Source organism: Sinocyclocheilus rhinocerous, unplaced genomic scaffold (assembly GCF_001515625.1).
Source record: "Sinocyclocheilus rhinocerous isolate Xijiao unplaced genomic scaffold, SAMN03320098_v1.1 scaffold112, whole genome shotgun sequence".
Classification (NCBI taxonomy): domain Eukaryota; kingdom Metazoa; phylum Chordata; class Actinopteri; order Cypriniformes; family Cyprinidae; genus Sinocyclocheilus; species Sinocyclocheilus rhinocerous.
In genome coordinates this window covers 678,331-700,370 of record NW_015644008.1, presented here as the reverse complement: position 1 = coordinate 700,370, position 22,040 = coordinate 678,331, and the positions used below count along the sequence as shown (strand labels likewise).

At 37.1% G+C, this 22,040-nt stretch overlaps 1 protein-coding gene across 2 annotated transcripts in view; it reads left to right on the top strand.

The window, feature by feature from the left end:
• The window catches only part of LOC107757823 (contactin-associated protein-like 2), a 64,872-nt gene that overhangs the window by 27,230 nt on the left and 15,602 nt on the right, over positions 1-22,040 (top strand). Inside the window, exons 5-20 of one of the 2 annotated variants that reach the window (XM_016575407.1) lie at positions 3,289-3,436; positions 5,728-5,931; positions 10,312-10,496; positions 12,378-12,521; positions 14,263-14,521; positions 14,741-14,890; positions 15,265-15,427; positions 15,795-15,901; positions 16,309-16,428; positions 17,299-17,417; positions 17,525-17,609; positions 18,460-18,616; positions 19,795-19,922; positions 20,201-20,371; positions 20,769-20,987; positions 21,129-21,365. In XM_016575407.1, the coding sequence (XP_016430893.1) occupies positions 3,289-3,436; positions 5,728-5,931; positions 10,312-10,496; positions 12,378-12,521; positions 14,263-14,521; positions 14,741-14,890; positions 15,265-15,427; positions 15,795-15,901; positions 16,309-16,428; positions 17,299-17,417; positions 17,525-17,609; positions 18,460-18,616; positions 19,795-19,922; positions 20,201-20,371; positions 20,769-20,987; positions 21,129-21,365 (2,596 nt within the window). Of the gene's footprint in view, positions 1-3,288; positions 3,437-5,281; positions 5,362-5,727; positions 5,932-10,311; positions 10,497-12,377; positions 12,522-14,262; positions 14,522-14,740; positions 14,891-15,264; positions 15,428-15,794; positions 15,902-16,308; positions 16,429-17,298; positions 17,418-17,524; positions 17,610-18,459; positions 18,617-19,794; positions 19,923-20,200; positions 20,372-20,768; positions 20,988-21,128; positions 21,366-22,040 lie in introns of those variants that run through there. The other variant, XM_016575409.1, reaches the window with a different exon arrangement.

Here is a 22,040-nt window from a genome sequence, read left to right as displayed (position 1 = left end):
TGTGGTATAAAGCTACGAAAGTTAATGTAGATAGTGTCATTCAGAAAGTTCGTTCTTGATGAGAAAGGCTTGAAACTGTTTGATTTCTGAGCACAGTTCGGGACATTTTTGAGATGTCTTCTGAATGTCTGAGACACATAATTCTTAATTATTTTTGTTTTCTTTGCGCACAAAAAGTATTATCATAGCTTCAAAAAATTAAGGTTGAACTGTTGATGTCACATGGACTATTTTAAACATGGTAGTTACGTTGCTGTCTATGGTGGGTCAGAAAGCTCTCAGATTTCATCAAAAATATCTTCATTTGTGTTCCAAAGATGAACGAATTTTTGGGTGAACTATCCCTTTCAGTGCAATGGTGTCTTATTGCACGTTATACCATTTCAATAAAAGCATTTAGTTGGTTTTTCAGAATAAATAGCATTAGACAAATGAAAAGAACACATGCAAGACAGTGTTGCTGAACAAAAGGCATATTGTTTTTCTTTTGAGTAAGAGAGAAGTGAAGTGAACTGTGCTGAATCATGAATGTAAAACGCTCTGCTGCTCTTCAAAATGAATGCTAAAATAAGTTCTTCCCTATTTAATGACTCAAATGCTCAAATGAGGCACCTCACCTTGTTTTCTGTTTGATCTTATAAATTTACATGTATGTATATATATATATATATACAGTGGGGAAAAAAAGTATTTAGTCAGCCACCAATTGTGCAAGTTCTCCCACTTAAAAAGATGAGAGAGGCCTGTAAATATTTCAGACATAAGTTTTTCTGTTGTTTTTTTTCTTCAGAGAGTTGTGATGAGGTGTTGGCTTCACCCCTTCCTTACAGCGCCTTCACCAGCTCCTCCGTGATGGCAGCTGATTTTGGCGCTGGCTATGCAAAACTCAACAGGAGAGTAGGTGAGGATGAACTCTGCGGATGTGTTTCGAATTGAATACTAAGTGTACTGGATAGTACATACTACAGTTCAAAAGTTTGGGACCGATAAGCTGTTTTAATGTTTTTGAAAGAAGTCTCACCAAGGCTGCATTTATTTGATTAAAAATACAGTAAAAACAGTAATATTATGAAATATTATTACAATTGAAAATAACTTTTTTCTATTTTTTTCTATATATATTAAAAAGTTTAATTTATTCCTGTGATGCAAAGCTAAATTTTCAGCATCATTACTCCAGTCTTCAGTGTCAAGTGATCCTTCAGAAATCATTCTAATATGCTGATTTCCTGCATTTGCTGAAACATTTCTTATTATTATTATTGATGTTAAAAATAGTTCATTTTCACTTCATATTTTTCTGGAAACTGTGCTGCATTTTTTCAGGATTTCTTGATAAACAGGAAAGTTCAAAAGAGCATAATTTCTTTGAAATTGAAATCTTTTGTAAGATTACAAAATTACAAATAAACTTATGAATGGTAGTGTACACTGTCTACTACCCTACTATTAAAAAAATAGTATGTGAAATATTCTACGTTGTTGTTACATGACCTTAATTAGTTGCCAGTGCTGTCTATTAATAATTTCAATAAAATAGTAGTTAATTTGCATGCAAACTGTTGGCAAATATTTGCATTTTTTTCCAATTTTGTTTAAAATTGTCCTGCTTTATGGCAGTATGATCAAATAGTAAGCCACAATGGTAAAAACAATGCTTGCAATCATCTCCAGCTTCTTTCATTACAGTGTAACATCAAGTGTAACAGGTCAGTAAATGCATAAAGAAATGATGCATACTGCAGAAATTGTAATAGTACGGCTATTCTGAACAGCCTGTATGCCACTGGCATGTCCGCTATGTCTCTCTCCTCATTGGTTGACATTTAGACAGAGATGTGAGGTGTGATTACTGCAGATAAAGTATAAAGGATGCATTAGGATTTGCTTAGATTGCAAAATGGAGAAAAACATCTATAGATCATAATGAATTTTAAGGCACATTCTGACTTGTGCTTTATCTTTCTAAGGCAATGGAGGATGGTCACCGTTAGACTCCGACAGGTACCAGTGGCTACAAGTGGACCTCAGGGCCAGGAAACAGATCACTGCCATAGCAACACAGGGCAGATACAGCAGCTCTGATTGGACAAAACACTACAGGCTCCTCTACAGTGACACAGAAAGTAACTGGAAGCCGTATCGGCAGGACAGCAACATATGGGTGAGCTTACAGGGACAACTGTGATTTATAGCTCAGGGAGTAAATATTGTTTTTGGGTTACCAAATCTGACAGTAACAGCTGCTGCCGTGTCATACAAAAACTCACATGAACCACATTAGCCAAAAGTGAAACTTTTCTAAGACTTTGGACAGTAAAACGTTAATAATCTGCTTTCGTTTTAAATTAAGTAAGTTCAAGTCTTTTGAGAAATAAAAATAGACACATGTGAGACATTAAGAGTATAGAGCAACCTAAAACTACTGAAATTGTTATTGAAAGCTGAAATAACATCAAATCCAAATATTAGGTGAAAAATAAACATTGTTTTAAAATCCTGAAATAAGTTTAAGTACTAAAATTATTAAAAATAAAAAATAAAATAAAAATAAATGAAAGCTAAATAAAAATATTTAAAAAAATAATAAAAAATGACAGAAGCACATAAGCACATAACAAACACTTAAATAAAAACTGAAAACATAAAAATAAAAGATAATTCAAAATATGAATAAATACGATAATAGTATATAAATAATTAAATAATTTAAAAAAATCCTGTGGTATAAAGCTACGAAAGTTAATGTAGATAGTGTTATTCAGAAAGTTCGTTCTTGATGAGAAAGGCTTGAAACTGTTTGATTTCTGAGCACAGTTCGGGACATTTTTGAGATGTCTTCTGAATGTCTGAGACACATAATTCTTAAGAAGAAATCTTATGAAGGCTTATGCAAAAGTCTCTTGTTTTAATCACATTGCTCCATGAGAAACGATTGAGAAGTCTCCACTGGTTCTCCATTTCATCTCATTGCTCTCTAAGCATTTGGGGATTTTATTTTACATTTTCAAAGGCTAACGTCATGCATACTTTTGTCTGTGGTAATGCAATGCGCCATGACACATTACTGCACACATAATTTCCTCCTTGCATTTTTTTCCTGAAATACTCAATAACAGTGCTTATGAAAATAAATTAAGATGCAAAGCCAGTTCTCCTGAAAATACGTTCCAAGAGGCTGTTGTATTGATCTGTGTACGCAGAACCAGTAGTAATGGAGTGTCTCACTCAACGGAGGAGGTTTTCTTGATGCCTTTATATAGTGTGCTTCCCTACTTTCTGCCTCAGACATTTTCAGCTAACTGGAACTCAGAGCGGGCCGTGCGCCATGAACTTCAGCACCCTTTTGTGGCCCAATATGTGCGTTTCATCCCACTGGACTGGAGTGAGGAGGGGAGAATTGGGCTGAGAGTGGAGCTCTATGGCTGCGCTTACTGTGAGTCTTGTGGAAGTGATCCTTAATGTATCTTTCACTGATTTTAAAGGGATCTTTTTGTTACGAGGAGCCTATTTCAACTCTGCAGACTGACCGCACCCTCAGCGGCCAGATACACGAAGGACCTTTCAGTGAGAAACGTGCTCCACTTCTGAAAGGTTTCTGCATCTCAAACCTTGGCTTTCAAACAAACCTTGAATTTGCTAGGTTGAGATGCTGAGTTACTTTCGGATGGTGTTTTCATGTATAATGCACAGGGATAGAAATCATTTCAAGTAGATTAATTCTGACTGATCTAAATGTGGTTAAAAAGACACCAATAACATAACAGAACACCAATTATAAAAACGGCATGCAATGTCAGAATGTACTAAAGAGGAGATCTACAACATAATGTCGACATCAATGCAGTACTGCCGTTGCATTTTACAGAAACTCAGTGATATTAAATGAATGTTCTATCAGAAACATCTTTGGCAAACGTATGAATGACTGTGTTGTTCTATAATTGTAATGCACAGTATGTTTAGAAATATTTCAGACATAAGTTTTTCTGTTGTTTTTTTTCTTCAGAGAGTTGTGATGAGGTGTTGGCTTCACCCCTTCCTTACAGCGCCTTCACCAGCTCCTCCGTGATGGCAGCTGATTTTGGCGCTGGCTATGCAAAACTCAACAGGAGAGTAGGTGAGGATGAACTCTGCGGATGTGTTTCGAATTGAATACTAAGTGTACTGGATAGTACATACTACAGTTCAAAAGTTTGGGACCGATAAGCTGTTTTAATGTTTTTGAAAGAAGTCTCACCAAGGCTGCATTTATTTGATTAAAAATACAGTAAAAACAGTAATATTATGAAATATTATTACAATTGAAAATAACTTTTTTCTATTTTTTTCTATATATATTAAAAAGTTTAATTTATTCCTGTGATGCAAAGCTAAATTTTCAGCATCATTACTCCAGTCTTCAGTGTCAAGTGATCCTTCAGAAATCATTCTAATATGCTGATTTCCTGCATTTGCTGAAACATTTCTTATTATTATTATTGATGTTAAAAATAGTTCATTTTCACTTCATATTTTTCTGGAAACTGTGCTGCATTTTTTCAGGATTTCTTGATAAACAGGAAAGTTCAAAAGAGCATAATTTCTTTGAAATTGAAATCTTTTGTAAGATTACAAAATTACAAATAAACTTATGAATGGTAGTGTACACTGTCTACTACCCTACTATTAAAAAAATAGTATGTGAAATATTCTACGTTGTTGTTACATGACCTTAATTAGTTGCCAGTGCTGTCTATTAATAATTTCAATAAAATAGTAGTTAATTTGCATGCAAACTGTTGGCAAATATTTGCATTTTTTTCCAATTTTGTTTAAAATTGTCCTGCTTTATGGCAGTATGATCAAATAGTAAGCCACAATGGTAAAAACAGTGCTTACAATCATCTCCAGCTTCTTTCATTACAGTGTAACATCAAGTGTAACAGGTCAGTAAATGCATAAAGAAATGATGCATACTGCAGAAATTGTAATAGTACGGCTATTCTGAACAGCCTGTATGCCACTGGCATGTCCGCTATGTCTCTCTCCTCATTGGTTGACATTTAGACAGAGATGTGAGGTGTGATTACTGCAGATAAAGTATAAAGGATGCATTAGGATTTGCTTAGATTGCAAAATGGAGAAAAACATCTATAGATCATAATGAATTTTAAGGCACATTCTGACTTGTGCTTTATCTTTCTAAGGCAATGGAGGATGGTCACCGTTAGACTCCGACAGGTACCAGTGGCTACAAGTGGACCTCAGGGCCAGGAAACAGATCACTTTTTGTGGCCCAATATGTGCGTTTCATCCCACTGGACTGGAGTGAGGAGGGGAGAATTGGGCTGAGAGTGGAGCTCTATGGCTGCGCTTACTGTGAGTCTTGTGGAAGTGATCCTTAATGTATCTTTCACTGATTTTAAAGGGATCTTTTTTTAATCATTTTAACCCTTTCATTACCTAACCTCTTTGTGCATTGCTTACTTTGTTGTTTGGTCCAATATAGTTGCATTATTCTTCAACAATAGGCTCTTTTATATACAATACATAATACACGTGAAATGTTTATTTCAAGATCAAGGACAATTCTGCAAAATAATTCATGATATGGCCCCTTTAAAAGCAAATATGTTTAGTTTCACCACTGTTGCATCATAAACTTGGCGTTAATGGAGAAAGTGTCAGAAGGCTGAGGAAGACTTCATATGTTTGTTTGAGACCAAGCCATATTCCTGCATTCAGGGGCGGATGTTATCAGCTTTGATGGCCAGGGAGTGATTTCCTATCGATTTAGACAGAAAAAGATGAAGATCTTGAAGGACGTGATCTCACTGAAGTTTAAGACCACTAAAGGAGACGCCATTCTGCTGCACGGAGAGGGACAACAGGGCGATTATATCACTCTAGAGCTGCAGCGAGCCAAACTACTGCTGCAGATCAACCTGGGTAAAATATTTAACTCAGAGAGTGACAGCGACACACTACCGTTCAAATGTTTGGCGGATTTTATTTTTTTTACTAGAAATTAATATTTTAATTCAACAAGGATGCATTAAATTGCTAAAAAAAAGTAGCAGTAAAAACATTTATAATGTTGCAAAGATTTCTATTTCAAATACATGATGTTCTTTTGAACTTTCTGTTCATCAAATCATAAACAACATATTTTCATAAAACAGTTTCCACAAAAATTATGAAGCAGCTCATCTGTTTTCAACATTGATAATAACAAGAAGCCGACTGGATTCGTCTGAAAGAAGAAAGTCATATACACCTAGGATGACTTGAGGGTGAGTAATTTATGGGCTAATTTTCATTTTTGGGTGAACTAACCCTTTAATATAAACTCATAACCCTAATCTAAACGCAAACCTTAACTTAGCTTTGGTGGTGCATCCTGATAGATAGCATTATTGTTTGCTGCATTCAGATTCATCCATGGTTTTTCCCATCCCATGAATTATTTTCTTGACAGATGACCAGTGTTGTTATTGTTAACTAAAATTAAAACTAAAGTTATTAAAAATAGTTTTCTGTAACTGAAATAAAGCTAAAATAAAAAAATAAATCAATATTACATAAAAAACCTAAACTTAAAAAACATTAACAAACAAAGTTAAAACTGTTGCCTAACTTGCAATTCACTGAAATAAATAAGTTTAAGTTATCTAAATAATAATAATAATAAAAAAGATTAGTAAACTAAAGCTAAATACAAATATTTAAAAAATGGCAAAAACACATAAAATTACTAAATCTCGAACTAAAATGGAAAATAAAATCTAAATAAAAAAAATTATTAAAAATTATAATAGTACATAAATAATGCTGAAATAACACTGCGGGTGACTGGGTATTGAATTGGCCTACTTAGCGGAGTTTGCTACTTTGGGAAAGTAGATAACTATTTTAATTGTCTTTAAAAATATGAAAATAATATGTTTTGGAATGTGACATGTTTTGGGGATGTGCATCTGTATTGGGATTGAACCTTGAATGACAATGACATTGTCATAAAACAGAAGAATGCAACAAGGTAATCCAAACAACATGTTTATTGCAGGTTTTGACAGATACATGTGGATAGCAGGTGAGTGATTGGTCAACAGAGCAATGCTGAAATATTTCAGTGAATAACAGTCTTATCTGTGTAGGTTTGGATGAACTGGTGTTGGTGAGCCAGATCCAGAGGTTGGATGCAGATGAATATCAAACGAAAGAAGGGGAGTCCATGCAGGTAAATGGTCGGGTAGCATTCAGGAAGGAACAACGAGACCAGACAACAGTGAACTGAGGTGAGTGGTTAATATAGTCTGTTCTGATTGGATGTGACGGGTGCAGGCAATCAGAACTCTGGTGACTGTGAACGAGTGGGCAGAGTGTAGGGGTCTGGTGCTGTGGATGTTGTTGACTCTCTGACAGTACCCCCCTCCACGGGCAGCTCCTGATGACCATGCCGGATGACGACAGGGGGCGGCCTCTGCCTCTCGGTGCTGGACGATCGGGGTGATTAGTGTAGAATTCAAGTAGCAGAGATGGGTCTAGTATGTCATCACGGGCAACCCAAGATCTTTCCTCTGGGCCAAACCCCTCCAAGTCTACGAGGTACTCTAGGTGACTGTCCCATCGTCAGGAGTCTAGGATGGTGTTGACTCTGTATATGTTCTCCGACGAAGGATCCATTGGAGGAGGAGGAGCCACGTCATCAGCACCAGGCTCTAGAGAGGAAGGCAGCAGAGAATCAGTACATGGTTTCAACAGGAATACATGAAAAGAAGGTAAAATTCTGTAGTGAGGAGGAAGGTTTGGCCTGTATGTCACTTCATTGATCTGCCTCTGGATTGTGAATGGACTGACATTGTGGGGACTCAGCTTGCAACAGAGCTGTCGAAGATGGATATCCTTGGTTGAGAGCCAGACCTTCAGCCCTGGATGATACTGGGGTGTCACTGATCTTCTAGCGTCAACCTGGCTCTTGTGTCTCCGAACTGCCCTCTGCAGGTTGATGTGAGCTGAGTCCCAAACCCTCTCGCTCTCCTGGAACCAATGGTGGACAGCTGGAATGTCCGAAGGCTCACCTGACCAGGGAAACAGGGGCGGTTGAGAGCCGAGTATGCACTGGAAGGGTGTTAACTTGGTGGTGGTCTTGATGTTCATGACAATATGACCATGATATCCTGATGTTAAGCTGACTATGATTCCGAGTAACTGGAAGAAGGCGTTCCACACTCGGGAGATGAATTGAGGTCCGTGGTCGGAGACGATGTCTTCGGGGAACCCAAAATGACGAAAGACTTGCTGGAAGAGGGTTTCGGCAGTTTCAAAGGCAGTAGGTAGTCCTTTCAAAGGAATCAACTTGCACGCTTTGGAGAAGTGGTCTACAATGACAAGGACACATGTGTGAGAATCCAAAGTAGGTAAGTCTGTGATGAAATCAATTCCAAAGTGTGACCATGGTGTGTTAAACAGGAGAGTAGGTGAGGATGAACTCTGCGGATGTGTTTCGAATTGAATACTAAGTGTACTGGATAGTACATACTACAGTTCAAAAGTTTGGGACCGATAAGCTGTTTTAATGTTTTTGAAAGAAGTCTCACCAAGGCTGCATTTATTTGATTAAAAATACAGTAAAAACAGTAATATTATGAAATATTATTACAATTGAAAATAACTTTTTTCTATTTTTTTCTATATATATTAAAAAGTTTAATTTATTCCTGTGATGCAAAGCTAAATTTTCAGCATCATTACTCCAGTCTTCAGTGTCAAGTGATCCTTCAGAAATCATTCTAATATGCTGATTTCCTGCATTTGCTGAAACATTTCTTATTATTATGCTGGAATGTCCGAAGGCTCACCTGACCAGGGAAACAGGGGCGGTTGAGAGCCGAGTATGCACTGGAAGGGTGTTAACTTGGTGGTGGTCTTGATGTTCATGACAATATGACCATGATATCCTGATGTTAAGCTGACTATGATTCCGAGTAACTGGAAGAAGGCGTTCCACACTCGGGAGATGAATTGAGGTCCGTGGTCGGAGACGATGTCTTCGGGGAACCCAAAATGACGAAAGACTTGCTGGAAGAGGGTTTCGGCAGTTTCAAAGGCAGTAGGTAGTCCTTTCAAAGGAATCAACTTGCACGCTTTGGAGAAGTGGTCTACAATGACAAGGACACATGTGTGAGAATCCAAAGTAGGTAAGTCTGTGATGAAATCAATTCCAAAGTGTGACCATGGTGTGTTAGGTACAGGAAGGGGGACCAGCTTTCCCTCAGGTAGGTGGCGAGGGACCTTGGATATGGCACAGACTGAGCATCCTTAGACGAACCGGGAGACGTCCTGGGCCATATTGGGCCACCAGTAGCAACTGCTAATGAGCAAGAGGGTTTGCTGGCTACCTGGGTGTCCAGAGCCCAGTAATGTATGAGCTGAGTCCATGAGGGTCAGACGGAGATGAATTGGCACATAAATCAGTCTCTCGGGACCTCCCGGCGGATCAGGTTAAGACCGCGCAGCTTCCGGGATCTGGTCATCGATGGACCACTCAATCGGGCTGACAGTGATGGCTGGAGGGAGAAAGTGTTCCGGAGGAGTTGTCTCTGACACAGGGTGGTAGACACGGGACAGAGCGTCTGCTTTCTGGTTCTTACTCCCTGGCCGGTAAGTCACAGTGAAATTGAATCTGGTGAAGAAGAGAGTCCAGGGAGCTTGATGGGTGATTAGTCTTTTGGCTTCCCAGAGATACTCAAGATTGCGGTGGTCAGGGATGACCTCAAAAGGATGTTTAGCTCCCTCCAGTCAATGGCACCACTCTTCTAAGGCAAGTTTGATGGCCAGCAGTTTGTGGTTACCGATGTCATAGTTGTGCTCCGCTGGGGACAGCTCATTGATAATAACAAGAAGTGTTTCTTGAGCAGCAAATCAGCATCTTAGAATGATTTCTGAAGGATCATGTGACACTGAAGACTGGAGTAATGATGCTGAAAATTCAGCTTTGATCACAGGAATATATTACATTTTAAAATATATTCACATAGAAACAGATATTTTGAATTGTAATAATATTTCTCAATTTTGCTGTTTTTACTTGATAAAAAAAATGAGAGACTTCTTTCAAAAAATATTACAAAATCTTATTGACCCTAAACTTTTGAATAGTAGTGTATGTCTGTTGTGTTCTATGATTGACAGCATGCAAAACTACATTTATAAAAATATTTAAAAATATATATTTTTTGTGGTCTCCCTTCCCATTGTAGAACAGTTCCTGGTTTGAACCGTCTGACCCATTTCATTAATGGATTCTGATGCTTGTGTCTATTTCAGGCAGTAATCAGTACGCCTCCATTCAGGGTCACACATCGGTGTCTAGTGGCAGTCTGTTGGATGACGACCACTGGCACTCTGTTCTGATCGAACGCTACAGACGCAGTGTCAATTTCACGCTTGACCAACACACGCAGAGCTTCCGCACAAACGGAGAGTTTGACCGCCTGGACCTGGACTATGAAGTAAATGACAGATTTCAAATAAATCTAGATGTTTTGTGAAATCACAAGTGATTTATAGAATTATTCCTCATTAAATATGGTTTGGAGGTCGGCCAGCTATATTCTTAAAGACATATTTTATCGGTATTATTTACTTTTCATTACTTGAAATAAAATTAAATGTGTCATAATGTCATAGTTGTGCTCCGCTGGGGACAGCTTCTTAGAGAAAAAGGCACATGGATGGAGTTTGGGAGGCTCACCCTGCTGCTGAGACAATTCAGCTCTATCCCAGTGGTGGATACATCAACCTTGACGATGAAGGGCAGTTCTGGATTGGGATGCACTTGGGTAGGAGTGGCACAGAAGGCTGTCTTGAGCTGGTTGAAGGCGTTGGATGCTTCAGAGTTCCAGGACAGAGACTTGGTATTTTTTTCATTTTTAGTAGTTTTTTTATATTACATATATCGTTTTTATTAATTGTTATTTCAATTTTATTGATTGATTGATTGATTTTAGTACATCATGTTTAACTATATATATTTTTTTTTTCAGTTAATGTTTATTTTATTTCAAGTAACTTTATTTATTTATTTATTTTAAATGGTTTTATTGTTAGTTTTAGTTCTGGTCTTAGGTAATTATAAGAACCCTGAACGGAAAATATGAAAATAACATCTAATTCAAAATGTTTCTAGTAGGCTAGTACCTCAATGATACTAAAAAAAGCACTGGTTTAAACGGCAGCATTTCTGAACTGAACACATGCAATGTCAAATTTTTGGGGGTGAACTATCCCTTTAAGATCACAGAAGAGTTATTCACGCTTGACCAACACACGCAGAGCTTCCGCACAAACGGAGAGTTTGACCGCCTGGACCTGGACTATGAAGTAAATGACAGATTTCAAATAAATCTAGATGTTTTGTGAAATCACAAGTGATTTATAGAATTATTCCTCATTAAATATGGTTTGGAGGTCGGCCAGCTATATTCTTAAAGACATATTTTATCGGTATTATTTACTTTTCATTACTTGAAATAAAATTAAATGTGTCATAAAAACAGAAGAATGCAACAAGGTAATCCAAACAACAGGTTTATTGCAGGTTTTGACAGATACACGTGGATAGCAGGTGAGTGATTGGTCAACAGAGCAATGCTGAGATAGTTCAGTGAATAATAGTCTTATCTTTGTAGGTTTGGATGTGTCTGGAGGTTGGATGCAGATGAATATCGAATGGAAGAAGGTAAGTCCATGCAGGTAAGTTGTCGGGTAGCGTTCAGGAAGGAGCAACGAGACCAGACAACAGTGAACTGAGGTGAGCGGTTAATAGTCTGTGCTGATTGGATGCGACAGGTGCAGGTGTGAACGAGTGGGCGGGGTGTAGGGGTCTGGTGCTGTGATTTTAAATGGTTTTATTGTTAGTTTTAGTTCTGGTCTTAGGTAATTATAAGAACCCTGAACGGAAAATATGAAAATAACATCTAATTCAAAATGTTTCTAGTAGGCTAGTACCTCAATGATACTAAAAAAAGCACTGGTTTAAACGGCAGCATTTCTGAACTGAACACATGCAATGTCAAATTTTTGGGGGTGAACTATCCCTTTAAGATCACAGAAGAGTTATTAACAAAATGACATATTTGGATATTATGTAATAAAGCCTCAGTCCTCTCTCATCTTCCCTCTCACGTTTCATTTACAGCTCCCCCCCTCTGTTTCATCATTTTACCCCAGTGCTGCTGGGATTTGGGTCTTTAGCACACAAATGATTCTGGGTGACATTTATTCAAACAGATAGATAGCGTAGATAAGATTATATTATTATATTAAGATTATATTATTATAGATGGTAAATGTTTCCATCACTTTCACTGTACCTCGGTGTCTATTCCCAGATTACATTTGGAGGGATGCCAGTGTCTGCCAAGCCCAGCTCAGGGGCCAGAGAGAACTACATCGGCTGCATGGAGGCCATTCATTACAACGGGGACAACATCACTAACCTCGTGCGCAGGAGAAAAGTAGACACCTCCAGCTTCGTACGTGCCAAATTTACATGTCTATTTTTATCAGATGAACACTACAGAGCTCTCCAGTGCCTTGTGGAGATAACTCATGAGCTTCACAGAGGAACTGCTGTTGCTGGGTGTTACATTGCTCCAAGACAAAGATATTTATAGGTACTTCTGCTGTAATCACAAAGCTGGTTGTTTTCAAACTTTTTTATTGACAGAAACTGGGATTGTCAATATATTCAAATAAATGTAATTAAAAATGTAAAACAAATAATTAAAATAAGTTTACATTATATTAAATTATATTAAAATCTAAATAATTAAATTCTATAATTTCAGAAGAATAAAGAAATGAATGTTTTTCTGAGTTCAAGGATATAGGATAATGATAACTCACATATGCAATTTCACAGCAATTTCTACTCAATAAAATGTTCTGGAGCTTGGAATAATTAGAAAACTGTGTATTTGTTGTAGGAATTTCCATGAGTTTTTAAGATTTCCATAATTTCGATCATTTTTTCAAGGCCTAGAAATCTCATTTTCAGAAATTCCTTAAAATATCCAGATTTTCCCTCAAGACTCAAAGAACCCTGATTTTTAAATAAAAATAATTAAATATTATAATTCTAAATTATAATAATTATATGACTATACCTGGATTTATTCTAGGATATGTTTTTTTATATTATTTAACCCACAAATGCCGATTTCTCAGTAGTTTCTACTAAAAATATTTTACAGATTTATTTTAGAGTATTTTAGAGAACTAGAAAAAAAAATTTGAGTTTTGAGATTTTATTCATGTCAATCACATTTCTGGGTCTAAAAATCTCACTTTTAAAAATTCCTGATTTAAAAAATCCTGGTTCTTAAATAAACATGACAGTTTTTGAGAACAAATTAAGAAAAATAATACATTTTCATCTAGGATTTTAGCTGATTTAGTGCATTTAAAAGCTTGTTTTGTCTTATATTTAATAATTTTAACCCTCAGCCAGCCCCCTGATGAAGAAAAACTGCTCTAAAATATTTAATTACTTCTGGTTAAAGTCGACAAGAAATCAAAATTTCTTTTCATTTGCTTTCTTAATACATATTTTATGCATACAGTTGTTTTCAGTGGCTTCTCTAATTCGATTCTCTGTATTGTTTACAGTAATCTCAGCTCCTGAAGGTTTGCAGCTTTTATATTTCACATTAAATATTCAATAGATACAGTTCCTCTCCTTGCGCTGACCACAGTAATAAACAGAGGTTTCCTTCCCTTTCCCACAATGCTCTGTGTGTGAGGACAGACGTGAAGTGAGAAGTGTTGTCACTCTGTGTGCGTGTTCTGTGATTGTTCACAATGACTACATAATTGACTGGCGCTTATTGTCCATAGTCCCTTTCCGTGCTGGAAAAAACATTTTTTGCCAGTTTAAGGTGATTGAGTGGAGTTATGGTTGCTGCTTTTCCTGGTCCAAGGTGGTCTGCCAGCCTTAACCAGCTTTAACCACTGACTGGGATTCCAGACATCTAGACCAGTGTAGACCAGCTAGAAACTAGACAAAACCAGCCACCACCTTAAGCTGGTTTTATCTGGATTTTCCAGTAGGGTCCTATCCAAGTTTCCTGATTAAAACTCCCTCTTAAATCAATCTGTCCTCTGAAATTCTACTGTAAAGTTGTGATCATTCCTGTAACGGTGTGTGTTGAACTCCTTGATGCTTTCATTTGAAATGTTTCATAATTTTAATTTCATCTACTGTTCCCATTCCAGCATAACCTGACGTTCTCCTGCACGGAGTCCCGCTCGTTCCCCGCCTTCTTTAACTCCACCAGCTCCTTGCAGCTTCCGGGACGGACTGACGCAGACACGGTGTCGGTCAGACTGCAGTTTCGGACATGGAACCCCAGCGGTCTGCTGTTCTTTACCCCGCTCATGCCTGGAGGGGTGGAGGTCAGCCTGGTGGAGGGTAAAGTTACCGTCCACATCTACGTCACACTTGGCAAGAACACACGTGTGGACATATCCTCAGGTAACATCACACCTGAAGACGCACATCCAGAGCTCTCTCAGTTTCTAGACTTTCTTTACAGTTTCAGCTTGAAAAATTCTTGTAGCAACACACTAGCAGCCATTTACAACACCTTATCTATCATATCAACATCTTGCCAACCCCTCAGCACATTAGCCAGTGAAACACACACAAATAAATCAGATTTGTCATCGCTCATGCTAAAGCGTTTCTCTGCAGGTTCTGGTCTTAATGATGGACAATGGCACAGCGTTCACTTTCTGGCACTGGAAAGCATTGCCATGTTGACCATCAATGGAGACGAGATGTCCACAGTGAGAGCTGCTCTCCCCATTCAGATCAGGAGTGGAGGAGATTATTTTTTCGGAGGTAATTGTAGGAACCACCTCTCTGAAGTGTTTTTATTTGGAAAAAATTAAATTGTATATTATATTATAAATATATGTATTAGGGCTGTCAAATTGATTAATCGTGATTAATTGCATCTACAGCACTATAGCAAAAGATATAAAAATAACTGGCTTAAAACCATTTTTTTGTTGGTGAAAATACTAATACCGAGACTCGAACCCGCAACCTTTGAGTTACAAGTCCCACTCTCTAACTATTAGGCCACAACTGCCCCCTATAATATGAAATTCAATTATGATGGATACTTGAATGTATGCATCTTCCTGGGCAAGCTTGATCCGCTTTGCATGACTGCACATTTGAAGTTTTAATTTCCTTGTTGCCATGTGCAGGATATTTCCCGCGGACAGACCTTTCTCCGTCACAGCGCTCCTTTCAGGGCTGCATGCAGCTCATACATGTCGACGACCAGTTGGTCGACCTGCAGTCTGTGGAGCAAGGCATGCTGGGTAGCTTTGAGAACGTCAGTCTGGATATGTGTGCCATCATAGACAGGTAATGCATTCTCAGTATGGACTCGCACTGATGCAGAGACCCGATGTGAATTTTCATACAACCACAACTGTTTTACAGGTTTATGCATATTCTGCTTTATAAAAGTCAACATGCGCTCTCCTTACAGCATTGCTTTTCATATGGTAATGTAACATCTCTTTGTGATAAAGTCAAGCCCCCGTACCCATCCATATTCATTCATGAACCCGCTGCACTGCGCCCTCACGGATGACTCTGCAAACTAATGAAGAACAGATGTTTGCCTTTGTTCGCAGTGCTCTGATCAAAGCCACTGCTGTATTTTGATTGTCATTTTTGCTCAGTCCGTCCAAAAAGCAATAAGACGTTCCTGTCTCTCTCTCTCCAGGTGTGTGCCAAACCACTGTGAACATGGAAGCAAGTGCTCTCAAACTGGAGACACTTTCAAATGTGCCTGTGAAGGCACTGGATACTCTGGTGCCACCTGCCACAACTGTAAGCCATCTAAAATCATATCGCCCACATTTATTTGAGCATATTTTGATTCTTAGTTCTCTGAAGCTGCTTCTATGTAGCAATAGCAAATAGACTCTTGCTGCATCAATCAACACTTCACATGGAACTTTGTATTCTCTAGTTCTTTAGAAAGCCATTAACCTATTAGTGTCCTAAAAAACAGGGAAACCAATAAACATAAATATATAGCAAAAAAAAAAAAAAACATATAGCAACTCAGAGTTTTACTGAACCTTATAGAATAGAGATTTTTGGTTTGGAATTGTCATATGCTAGGATATTTATTTGATTGTTATTTATTTAGCTGACTGGTCCTCAGAAATGAAGCATTGTAGATTTTCTCGCAGTGTTGGCTGTTTTGATGCTTACGCTGTGTGTTTCTGCAGCTGTGTACGAGCAGTCCTGTGAGGAGTACAAACACTTGGGCCGAAGCTCAGACACTTACTGGATCGATCCGGATGGGAGCGGACCCCTGGAGCCATTCAGAGTCACCTGCAATGTGATGGGTCAGAACAATATAAGAATATATATAAAATATTCAGATTATATATAAAATATTTCAAACAAAACACAATATCTGCAGGGTAATGTGAAGCATGCACATATAAAGATGTATGTATTATATAAATATATTTAAATATATATTTCTATAAAAATATATAAAATATACATATTTATATACATATATATATATTTTTTTAATTCTATAAATTTAAAACAAAACACAGTATCAGCTGGGTAATGTGAAGCATGCACATATAAAGCTGTATGTATTATATAAATATATTTAAATATATATTTCTATAAAAATATATAAAATATACATATATACAGTATATTAAAAAAATATAAATATATTTTTATTTAAATAAATAACTATATATATTTTTTCTATAAATTTAAAACAAAACACAATATCAGTGGGTTCTTGTGTAGCATGCACATCTGAAGTTGTTAATATATTCATATCATGTGCTAATGTATTCATTGTCATAACGAGGAATACATTAACACATAATCTCCCACATTCACACATCAGTGACCCCTTTGATATCAAAGAAATGACTAAATTATGACTGTTTGTGGTGCAAGAAACCTTACCTAACATTATAAAACTTACTATTATACAACCTTACTAACATAATATGTTTTGTTTTCTGTGTACACACTGTTTATTGTCGAATATATGATTAAAATGGGATATTACTCTTTTAAGCAATAAATACATCCAATGGTTTCTCCAAAGTTTTAGCAAATTTTTTTAATTGTCAGTGTTTGCCAGTGTCACTGTTTCTCATTTAAATGAGCGCATATTATAGAAATCTATTAATGCCTGAATACCCGCTGACTGGTACACTTGTATATGTGTATTTCAGAAGACAAAGTGTGGACAACTATTGTGAATGACCTTCCAGCTCAAAGCTCTGTGGCAGCAGGTTCCAGAGCTGAAGACAAGACTGTGCTCACACTCAATTACAGCATGTCTGCTGAACAGGTGACGCTTAAATCAGTGTGGATTTAACAATGAAAACTGTTACACCTAACCAACAGATGCTGGATGTGGTGCTCACCTGCAGAGCTGCTGATGTTTTTGTGATTCAGGTGAACGCCGTCACCAGCAGTGCTGAGTTCTGCGAGCAGCATGTGGCGTACATGTGCTACAAATCACGCCTGCTCAACTCACCAGGTAAATGATGCTGTAGAAACTCATGGCTCTCATAAGAAAATTCAAAATGAAAATTAGCTAAAACAGTACTCACTCTCAGGTCATCCAAGATGTAGATGAGTTTGTTTCTTTATCAGATTTAGAGAAATTTAGCATTCCATCACTTGTTCACCAGTGGATCCTTTGCAGTGAATGGGTGCCGTCAGAATGAGAGTCCAAACAGCTGATAAAAACATCACAATAATCCACACCACTCCACATCACATCAGTTAACGTCTTGTGAAGTGAAAAGCTGCACATTTATAAGAAACAAATCCATCATTAAGGTGATTTTTAACTTCAAACTGTTGCTTGCTGCTAAAATACCCACAATCCAGTCCACAATTATGCATATAAATATGAGTCCATAATCCATAATATTGCTTTCTCCAGTGAAAAAGTAATCATCAGGAGAGAAATGTGCTCAAATCAAGCTCCGTTTACAAGCAAAAACAGTCTAAAGCAGTTCTAAACAAATATGTGGGTGGATGTTGATGTGAGAGGACAACAGGGGATGGACTTTTCACTGGAGGAAGCGTTGTTATGGATTATGGACTCATATTTTAGCCAGAAGTAACGTTTTGAAGTTAAAAACATCTTAATGGTGGATTTGTTTATTACAAACATGCAACTTTTCACTTCATAAGGCGCCCATTCACTGCAGAGGATCCATTGATGAGTAAGTCATGTAATGCTAAATTTCTAATTCCAAATCTGTTCCAATGAAGAAACAAACTCATCTTCATTCTGGATGGCCTGAGGGTGAATACTTTTTTAGCAAATTTACATTTTCAGTTGAATTATTCACTTAAGATCTTTTTTTTTTTTTTAGATGGGTCTCCGTCCACATGGTGGGTCGGCAGGGGAAATGAGAAGCACTTCTACTGGGGCGGCTCAGGACCAGGTGTGCAGAAATGTACCTGTGGCATTGAACGCAACTGCACAGATCCCAGATACTACTGCAACTGTGATGCAGATCTGAGACAATGGTGAGATCTCAGTCTCTTCTCATTTTGCTGAAGGAATCTAGTAGGACTTACATGTTAGATGGTATTCTGCAGAAGACAGAGAGAAAAGCCAGCTGTACACAATCCTGGTGGCCTCATCGTAATATTGGATGCTTTGATTTTCCAGGGTTTGTTGGAATTGCACACTACCATACTACGTTTTTGCAATAGCATTTACTTCCATTGAAAAGTTTGGGGTTAGTAAGATTTTGTAATGTTTTTTAAGGGAAGTCTCCTATGCTCACCAAGGATGCATTTATTTATTGTGGAATATTGTGAATAATATTGTGAAATATTATTACAATTTAAAATTGAATTAATTTCGACTTGAGTATGTTTTAAAATGCTGAATTTTCAGAATCATTACACCAGTCTTCAGTCATCCTTCAGAAATCATTTTAACATGCTGATTTGATGCTTATTAAACATTTCTTATCATTATCATTGCTGAAAACAGTTGAGCTGCTTAGTATTTTTGTGGAAACCATGATCATTTTTTCAAGAATCTTTGATGAATACAGTAGAAAGTTGAATGTCTTTAAATGTCTTTACTGTTACATTTGATCAATTTAATGTGTTCTTGCTGAATAAAAGTATTAATTTCTTTAAAAACAAAATATTAATGACTCAAAACATTTGAATAGTAACTTATATTGTGCATAACATGCAAATTTCCTTTATGCATGGAAATGCAATGTGCTCAACTTAAATTTTCATAAACAACCACAATTTTCAATATCGCCTCCTTGACCGTAAAAAACGCATACTTACCATATTTATGTATAACCGGATGCCTTTCACTGAATTAACGTAATAAATGATTGCACATTTTTTACACACTAGACAGTGTGCAGTATGTACTATGCAGTAAGCATAGTACATACCTTGTATAGTACATAGTACATAAACCTTTATTTGACCCTCTAACTCTAACACTTTCTATTCTATTTTAATTCTACTTTATCTATATTTATCTTTTTTTTTATTCTTTATTTAAAAAAAAACAAAAAAAAAACTAGTGGATAAAAGCGTCTGCTAAATGACTAAATGTAAATGTAAAATGTAAATGTAAGCAGCACTCAGCTCCTCTCTGCAACACAATGCTATAATGCCCCCTTGTGGTCCATAATTCTTCCTCTGCATGGTGTTTGTTTCTCTAGGAAAGAAGATGCTGGTATGTTGATGTATAAGGACCATCTGCCTGTCAGTCAGGTGGTGGTTGGTGATGTTCACCGCTCTGGATCTGAAGCCAGACTCACTGTTGGACCGCTCCGCTGTCAGGGAGATCGTAAGTGCAGACATGCTCTAAAATGTATCAACTATCAACATAGTTTAGCCAAGTAGGACATGTTACTGGATCACCATTTTTTCTTGGTCCGATGACACAAACAGTTACAGGTCTGTCCACAAAACTAACCATAACCTACCCTTAAAATCAATGTGAAATGATAGGTTGATAGCATCAAATTATGCTTAATGCCGCTAGTAGCATAGAAATTGCACACTGCAGCTTTAAATTCGACCAAAACAGACATCTACTGAGTTGTCAGTGGGTTTCTTTTATAGGTCACTTCTGGAACGCAGCGTCCTTCAACACACCTGCATCTTATCTTCATTTTCCCACCTTCCAAGCCGAGACCAGCGCAGACGTCTCCTTCTATTTTAAGACTTCAGCCTCGCATGGTGTCTTTCTGGAAAACCTGGGCAATCTGGATTTTATTCGCTTAGAACTCAAATGTAAGTCCACATACTGGTATCACCTCATCTTGAGTAGGATTGCTGTAAAGCCCGTCTTATCTGCATATTGTTAAGAACTGTGCTTTGAGTTTCTTGAAAGAAATTACAGTTATCTTTTCACCGATGTTATTTTGTTTACAATTATAGCATTATACTATTTATACTTAAATTATAGTATTTATATATATATATATATATATATTCAGTTTTCATTTTAATTGTTAGTTTTAGTTAGTAATTTTAGTACTTGAACTTGAAGGCAACATTTCTAAAGTTTTTTTTTTTTTTTCTAAATTTTATCATTTATTTCAGCTTCATTTCATTCAATTTTTATTTTGCAATTTTTAAAACAACCTTTAATAATTTTAGTTAACAGTAACAACACTGCTCTCCACAGCTGCTACAGTGGTGTCGCTCTCATTTGATGTGGGCAACGGGCCGGTGGAATTAACCGTACGCTCATCTACACCCCTCAATGATGACCAGTGGCACAGGGTGGAGGCGGAACGGAATATTAAAGAGGCCGTTTTGCGATTGGACAAGGTGCATAGGGAGGCGAGGTCAGCCCCGCCTCAGGGCCACACCCACCTGCAGCTCTTCAGCCAGCTGTTTGTAGGTAAGATCTCCGGCTGATGATTGGGAAGTAGAATTTTTGCAAGAGAAAACATGTCTCTTACTTGTTGTGTATGTAATTTACCTTATTGTAAAGCGTTAACATGTTATATCTCATTATGTCTGTGTTGCTGTAACACTTTAGGTGCCTCAGGGGGGCAGAGAGGATTTCTGGGTTGCATTCGTTCCCTAAAGGTCAATGGAGTGACACTTGACCTTGAAGGGAGGGCAAAGGTCACACCAGGGGTGAAGCCTGGATGCTCGGGTCACTGCAGCAGCTATGGGATGCATTGCCAGAATGAAGGGAAATGTATCGAGAAATACAACGGATACTCGTGCGACTGCAGTCTGACTGCCTTCGATGGGCCTTTCTGCAATGATGGTATGGACACTAATCTTAGAACATAAATAATTCAGTTCAGTTTCACTTGGCTGTAATGGGCAACAAATATATTTCAATGCACAAATCTCATCTTTTAGGAGTATATTAGCATAAAGATGGCACCAAAGCTGGACTACAAGCCAATTTGGATCAGTTTTGCTTAGTTCATATTCAGGGCTTGACAGTGAAACCATTTCTCTCATTTACATTTACATTTATTCATTTAGCAGACAATGCAACTTTGTGACTAAAACTAGATGTGTGCAAACTTTAAAAAAAAAAAAAAAAAAAAAAAAAAATTCTTACAGTTCTTAAAGTCTAAAAAATTAAGTTTTATGGAATTTAAGGACATAAAAATAACAGATTATAATAACAAAGTCTTAAAATAATAATTATAATAAGAGGTCTTACAATTATAGATGGAAAAATAGGAATCATAATGTGATTAACATGATTATTAAATTTATGATTTCAGTAAATAAATCACTTTAAAAAACTATAATTTAATTCACAAAATAATAGTGTGAACATTTCAAAATAAGAGTCCCTGTGTATTTGGTTCTTATTTATAAATAAAAGTCCCACGTTATTAGTTTTTAATATGTTTATTATGGGATATATATATATATATAGAGAGAGAGAGAGAGAGAGAGAGAGAGAGAGAGAGATAGATAG